The 7461-nt window shown below is 36.1% G+C and overlaps 2 protein-coding genes and 1 long non-coding RNA gene across 3 annotated transcripts; 1 reads left to right on the top strand and 2 right to left on the bottom strand.

Moving 5' to 3' along the window:
- Nucleotides 1-1657: 1657 nt before the first annotated feature.
- Nucleotides 1658-4495, top strand: LOC145124915 (endo-1,4-beta-xylanase 5-like). Its single transcript, XM_079060393.1, has 3 exons — nt 1658-1811; nt 1914-2017; nt 3207-4495. The coding sequence occupies exons 1-3, from the start codon at nt 1760-1762 to the stop codon at nt 4362-4364; spliced, it is 1314 nt and encodes a 437-aa protein (XP_078916519.1). The 5' UTR covers nt 1658-1759; the 3' UTR covers nt 4365-4495.
- Nucleotides 3040-3419, bottom strand: LOC145124916 (uncharacterized). The gene is made up of 2 exons (XR_013715735.1): nt 3293-3419; nt 3040-3196 (listed from the first exon to the last, which is right to left on the bottom strand). It is a non-coding gene; the product is annotated as an uncharacterized LOC145124916 (long non-coding RNA).
- Nucleotides 4496-4719: 224 nt separating the features above from the next.
- Nucleotides 4720-7195, bottom strand: LOC145123611 (Radical SAM superfamily protein). Its single transcript, XM_079058810.1, has 8 exons — nt 7023-7195; nt 6773-6935; nt 6552-6662; nt 6266-6400; nt 6084-6188; nt 5822-5991; nt 5641-5740; nt 4720-5096 (listed from the first exon to the last, which is right to left on the bottom strand). The coding sequence occupies exons 1-8, from the start codon at nt 7112-7114 to the stop codon at nt 4866-4868; spliced, it is 1107 nt and encodes a 368-aa protein (XP_078914936.1). The 5' UTR covers nt 7115-7195; the 3' UTR covers nt 4720-4865.
- Between the last annotated feature and the right edge of the window lie 266 nt (nt 7196-7461).

Below are 7461 nucleotides of genomic sequence, written 5' to 3'. Positions count from 1 at the left end.
TCATTTTTTTCTTTTATTAATAAAGTGTGCTCATCGATTTTCGCTCTCATTTCCGCCGCGTCTTTTGCTTTCGCTTCAACCTCCTCCGCATGCCTTGCAGCGCGCCTCGATTTGTCGCGTCCGGGCGGTCGTCTTAATGGGGATATCTCCTTGATATCATCCGGGATCTCATCGGTGTCGGCGTTTAGGTCGATGTGAGTCTGTGCGTCCGACACGTCGACCGGGCTCGAATTGCGAGACCTTTTGGATTAAACATCCGACGATGTAGGCGTTTTATTCAACTTTGGATCTGCCCTCAACAACTCCCATGATTTCTCAAACTCGAAAACATGTCCCATTTCGACCCGATATTGTTCTTTTGCAGATTTGAACAAATCGAAGTTGTTGGTTCCGCTTTGCTGTTGCGCCTCAAGCCGATTGTAAATATCGCTGAATTTGCTGCACTGCTTAGTTATTTGACTCCATTTGTTGCTCAACATGCCATTGTTGCGATACAGATTTTTCTTCAAAATAGCGTGAAACTTGTCGCGCACCGCCCCACAATAAGCTCCTTTCTTCATTCCATTTCCGCGGAGTTCGTCTTTTGAAGTAGTACACCAAGCCGCCGTCAAAGCATATTCCTCCTCCGGTGTCCACCATTGTGGAACGTCGTCATTTTCTGTTTCAACCGCTATCGATTTCCTTTTCGTTTTTTCTTTCCCTTTCCCTCTCCTACTACCTCCCGCTTCCACTTCAACCGATGGTTGTGTTGTAGGTGGTGGTTGGTTGGTTGTTTGTTGCATCGAAGCAAAAGTAAGGAAAAAATTTGTTGTAAATTTGGGTTTTGACCAAATAGATTTTGTTGAAGGTAAGGTGACTTGGGAAATTGCAGTGGTGGTGAAGTGGGATTGAAAGCGGCGCCTTGGTATGAGATTTGTGGTGACCATTGAGACAATAAAAGGTTGAAATAATTTTCATAACCCGAAAATCCGAGAGGCGGGGTTGTGTTTGGTTGTGTGTTTGGGTTTGATGGTGGAGGGGGGTGTTTGGGTTTTGCTCCATTTTTTTAAAATTTGAAGAAAGTATGTGTATAAGATAGAGAAAGGTTTAAAAAAATGGGTTAAAATTAGTATTTATATAGATAAAAAACTAAAAGTTTTTTTTTTTTTTTTGTAATTTACGTTTTGACCGTTTGCAACTGTCCAATACACCCCAACATTCAAATTCATCGCGTTTCAATCGATCGTAACGACCACGAGTTCCGCCATAATGAGAAGCAACGAGAAGGGGGGCAGTGTTCCCCCGTTACCACGCCAGTATGGCGTGTCGACGTCACCCGTAAAGAGAAAAATTAGACCCATACCGTCTCGTCTTACAGATACAGATTACCAGATTTTGCAAATCCGACGTGAATGATTAGGCACCCACCCATATACAAAAAGTCAACAATTAGACGTGACCTCCCGTTAATGGTATTGGAATTTATCTATAGTTCCCATTTGATCACATTTGTTTCTGAAATCAATAAATAAATTAAAAAACACTTATTTTTGTTTGGTGGAACTTATTATTATTTGTTAATACTGACAAAACAGCATATGCATCACGAGGCAATTATTTATCTTCATTCACCTTGATTTTGGGGTCCAAAAACAATAAGAAAAGTCTAAAAAAGATTCTCTCACATTCACAATCACATGTGCTTACTAAGATAAGATATAGACCCCCATTCACTTCTGGATCTCAAAAACCCAACACTTTCGTTGAATACAATCAACCGATGAAGACACTCATTGTAGTCTTTCTTCTCCCATGCATTTTGCTTATCCTAGGTTACTATGTGTGTTTTTTTATGTGTTTTTGTAGGTGTATTTGCTCATTTTATCGATCTATCTTTAAAATATCTTTATTTTTAAAAAAAAAAAATTATGCAGTTCGTGCCCAAGTCAATGATGATAGCTTTGACCCATATGCAACGTTATTCAGTCCGTATACTAAACAAGAATGGCGATCTTACCAAGAAAAGAAGATCAATGAGGTAAATTAATCGTTCTAAATAATCTTAGAGGTTGTTACAAAATAGGGAATCAGAATCACACTATGTATTATTTGGATAGATTCTAGGATCGTGTTTTAAAAAACTTTCTGAAATCTGTAATTCATCCCTATTGTATGGGATACACGAATTCAGAAGTGGGATAATCCAATAACAAAATCAATCTAAATTGCAGGCCTAATTCAATTTGTGAAACACATTATACTTTTGCTTGATGTGTTGTTGTGAGAGACAAAGATTGAATGATCTATTTTCGTATGCGTATGTTCCAACCGAATTTTGGAACTTCAGTTAACCTTATATAGATGATAGAAATATCGGTTGACAGTTGGTTTATGGGGATTACATCCATTTTGGCGCCAAAAAGATGGTTGAAATATGGTTATTTAGACATAACCGAATCTGACATCATCATGATGTCCCAACCTATTTTTGGCGGGAATTTGCATGGATGGACTCTTTCCTGATATAGAAATCTGTTTAAGTTTCGGGGCTGCCCCTTGACCCACCGCCAGGGGCTCTGCCCTTTGGACCCCGCAAGGACACTGCCCCCGGACCCTTGTATTCCTGAGTTCACATTTGACATTCCGAGTGTGCACCCCGCACCTCCAATCTCAAATAGCAAACAGAACTCAACAACTTGTCTCAATAGCAATTCTAACTACACTAAAATATATTAATAACACTAAAATCACCAACAATTGTTTATTTGTGTATTGTAGCATCTTACTTTCATTTTCTTTTCGTTTATTTGTGTATTGTATTTTTTTTTTCTTATCAAGATGTTATGCATTGAAAAATCTAGCAAATTATAGCACTATAGTTTTTTTTTTTATTCAGACATTGTACTTTGAAAACTCTACCAAACTATAGCAGTGAAAATTGTTTTGTATTTAAATGATATTGCTATAATTTGACAGAATTTTCATAGCACAATGTTGTAATAGGAAGAAATTAAAGTATGATGTTATAATAAACAAACCAATAGAGTGTATATTAAGGCATTGTACTTTTAATATTTTTCTTATTAGAACATTATACTTTAAAAATTCCAAATTTCACCCATATATTTGAACGACATTCCTATAATTTGGAAGATTTTTCAAAATAACAATGTACATTGCAATTCTTGCTTCTAACCTGTTATAAATCTACGGATTCCTGTTATTAGGGACGAAAAACAGAGTTAACTTTCAAGGTAACTTATGCAAATGGAACAAAAGTCAAAGGGGCAAAACTGTACATAAAGCAACTCACCTCCGATTTCCACTGGGGTTGTGGAATGACTCATAGAATACTCAACAACACTGCTTACAAAAAATGGTTTGCTTCAAGATTCACAGCTGCAGATTTCCATAATGAGCTCAAATGGTATTGGACTGAAGCAACTCAGGGACAAGAAAACTACGCAGATCCAGACGCCATGATGAAATTTGCAGATGAACACGGGATAATCGTGAGAGGGCATACGATCTTATGGGACGATGTGAAATACAACCAAAAATGGGTGAAGAAATTATCACCTGAACAATTGTTAGAAGCAGCAAACAGAAGAGTTGATTCGGTGGTGAATCGATATAAAGGAAGGTTGATTGGTTGGGATGTGATGAACGAGAATCTGCATCATAACTTCTTCGAGAAGAGACTCGGGAAGAACGCGTCGTCGATGTTTTTCAATCGAGTTCATAAAATTGATCCGAATGCGGTTTTGTTCATGAATGAATTTAACACCACTGAACATGTGAACGATGAATACGCTCCTCCTGGGAAATACTTGAGAAGGATGAAGAAGATTCAGTCGTTTCCAGGGAATAGCGAGATCAAAATGGGGATAGGGTTGGAATCGCATTATGGGGCTGAGCCGATTGATTTTCATTTTGTGAGAAGTTCGCTTGACTCGTTGAGTCAAACGGATTTACCGATATGGTTGACTGAATTGGATGTTAAAATGGATCCAAACCTTAAAAATTCGAGTGGATTACAGGTGATTTATCTGGAGGAGATACTTCGGGAGTCGTTTTCACATGAAGCTGTGAAGGCGATGATTATATGGACAGGTGCGTCGATTGATGGATGTGATGTGATGTGTATGGCTGATGAGAATTTGGTGAATACGCCAATTGGGGATTTGATTGATGGGTTAATGGAAGAATGGAGAACTGGGGAGATTGAAGCTATGGCGGATTTTAATGGAAGTTGTCAAGTTTCGGTGTTTAATGGTGGGTATGAAGTAAAGGTGGTGGATCCTGTGAGTAATGCTTCTAGTTGTGTGAGTTTGAAGGTGGATAGCATTCCGGATAAAATGGTTCATGTTCAAATTATGGGCTAATTGAGACTAGATTTAATAATGATATTTAATTTGTTGCTTTGGTTTTCAATTTTGGAGCATTTTTTGTGACAAGAATGTGTCAAAACTTGTATAAGATTATCTTGATTTGAATGAGATGGATGAATTTCACACATTAGGTATTATTTGATAGCATAATTACATTTAACAAAACTCAAATTATATATTTTTACATATTTTATCATTCCCTAGTATTTCTATATGTAATTTCTTATTAAACAACAAGATAAAATTTAGAACTAAAACACATATAATCCTAACAATCAAACAAAAGTAATTTCAAACTTTACCATCTTCATTTTGAAGATCAACAAAAAATAGAGAAAACAAAACAAGATGAAAAAGGCATAAAGCATGATATTCTTAATGGTGATGGAATAATAATACATGACAAAATTTATATACTTATACATGTCTATACTAACCAACAACCGAATTGAACTAACTACAAAACCAACACTTGACACGTGGCAGTTTATGTAGTTAAAGATGAAGATCTTCAATGTCGGTTAATGTAGGAGATTTCTTGTTGGGCAAATTAATGACAAGCTGTCCACATGCACCACTTATATCTTGTCCCATTTGCTTTCTAACAGTAGTTCGTATATTATAACTACTCCTTAAAATTGTTTGAAACTTTGTCACTTTTTCATCTCCACTAGTCCCAAATTTACTAAGTGTCCCAATTGGATTAAAAGGTATCAAATTTATCACCTACAAATTACAAAACAATAAGTTCAAACTTGAAGTTGTCAAAGAGTAATAACATATAGAGTATATTACATTTATGGTCCCTGAATATAGCTGAGTTTTCAATTTTGGTCCTTACTTTTTTTTTTAACCTTTTTGGTCCAAGACTATATTTTTGGGACCAAAATTAGTCATTTTACTCAAAACTGTAAACCCAAAACGTTACAAGAAACCTCAAATAAGGACAGAGATAGCAAGAGAAACTTTTTGAGACCAAAATTACATTTTTGTCCCCTAAGTATATCTGATTTTTGCAATTTTGGTCCCAAAAAGTTGTGTTGCACTTTTCACCCTTATTTGATGTTCTTGTAACATTTTAGTACATTTTTCTAGTAAAATGACTATTTTTGGGCCTTGAGTACATCTGATTTTCACAATTTTGGTTCCGAAAATATAGTTATTTTGCCTGAAACAGGGACCATAATGTTCAGTAAGAACCAAAATTGCAAGAGAAAACGTTTTTGGGACCAAAATTGTAATTTACTCAAAAAACAAATTTGAATCTCACCACTTCAAATGTGTCAAGCAATCTACCAAGCTGGTGGGCATGCTGCTCCTCATCATTCACACCATCCAGCATTATGTATTCAATGAAAATCTTTTGCTGACTATAAAGTATATACCAGAAGGGTATTTTAGTAATTTTACACTATGAGGAAATTAAAAAAAGAAGCAAAAAAAAGAGATACCTTTTCTTTTGATATTCTGCTAGAGAATTCATTAGTTTCTCTAAAGGAAAAGCCCGAGCTGCAGGCATTATCTGACACCTAATATCTTGAACTGGTGCATGAAGAGACACTGCTAGGTTTATATTTTGTAAGTCACCATGAAGCTTGTTTATTGCATGAATTATTCCAACCTACAAGAAATTATGAGAATCATAGATATGAATCAAGAAATGTTCTTAAAAAGATTATATTGAGGATGTAAAATGGAGCAAACAAAACAAACCGTTGAGACAGTAATTTTCTTGGGTGAGAGCTGAAAAGGGAATGCTGTCATTACTCGAATAGCTTCAACCAAAGCATTGTAGTTGTTTAATGGCTCTCCCATTCCCTGAATGGTGATAATATCAGTTGTAGTGACATAAATTTCAAGGAAAACAAGTTTTTTTTGAGGTATTTACTATTTACCATGAAAACAACATTGCGAATGGGTGATAATCGAGAAGCATGTACTAATTGTTCTACAATCTCTCCTGTTGAGAGGTTGCTCTTGAATCCCATACTTCCAGTTGCACAGAATGTGCAGCCCATTTTGCATCCAACCTGTTGAAGAGAATGATTTGTGTTGAAGAATCAAGAAATTAAATTTATTACAGATAAATATACAGCAAAATGTCGCTTGAATCTATCAAATGAAGAACTCAAATCAGGAAAGAATTTCAGTTTGGAAGGAATGGATGGGGTAATGGTTTACCTGTGAGGATATGCATAAGGTAGATCTCGGACCACCGGGACGAGGCTTGCCTCCATATTTCCCTAAACGAGTATCGTATCTCATAATCACAGCTTCTACCGATGCTCCATTCTAGAAAGAACAAAAATGGGAAAGAAAATGGTGTGAAACCAATGAAACGAGATTATTTATCGCATATTTACACGGTTTAAGATGTACAAACGCGGAATGAGGGAACGCACCTGCAACTTAATGAGGAGCTTGGTGGTGACTTGATCAATGGAGTCGAGAACGGAGTCGACGACAGAAGTGCAGGGTTTGAACTTGGAAGAAAGTAACGAGTAAGCTGCGGAAGGCAATGAAGGAATCTCTCGCCATTCACAATTAGGATTCTGTACGACATATCTACAGACGTAATTAATTAACCTAACCAATATATTAACCAAAAAAGATGAACAAAATCCAGATTTCGTAGGGAAGATGAGAATTTACTTCCAAATTGAAGGGATGAACTGAGTATTGATTCCAGCTTGATCGAATTCAGTTCTAATGAAGGCAGCATCGAACACAGATCGAAACGTCATAGCGAACCTCTTTCTGATTAGAATCAATTCAAGTTTGTTTACAATTTAGGGTTCATGACGGACGTATCAGGACCAGGAAAACTGCCCCTTTAACTTTGCTATTAAACACTAAACTTTTATGTTTTCATATAAGACCACCACTCTTTGATTTTATTCCAATTCGACCTCTATAGTTACATCTTGTTGCATTCAGAAAAATGAGAAGGAAAATTTGAGTTTTTATGTTTTGTTAGAAAGAAGATGTAACTATACAAGAAGTTGTAAGTACAATTCGATTTCTTTAACTCTATGTGCCACGTAACATTCTTATGCCAAAATTAAGCTTTGATAATATAATTTATTTTAGA

This window comes from Lactuca virosa, chromosome 7, assembly GCF_052849685.1.
Source record: "Lactuca virosa cultivar CGN04683 chromosome 7, Lactuca_virosa_CGN04683_v6, whole genome shotgun sequence".
NCBI classification, from domain to species: domain Eukaryota; kingdom Viridiplantae; phylum Streptophyta; class Magnoliopsida; order Asterales; family Asteraceae; genus Lactuca; species Lactuca virosa.
The sequence above is the reverse complement of the archived record's forward strand: the minus strand, read 5'-3'. Positions and strand labels throughout refer to the sequence as shown.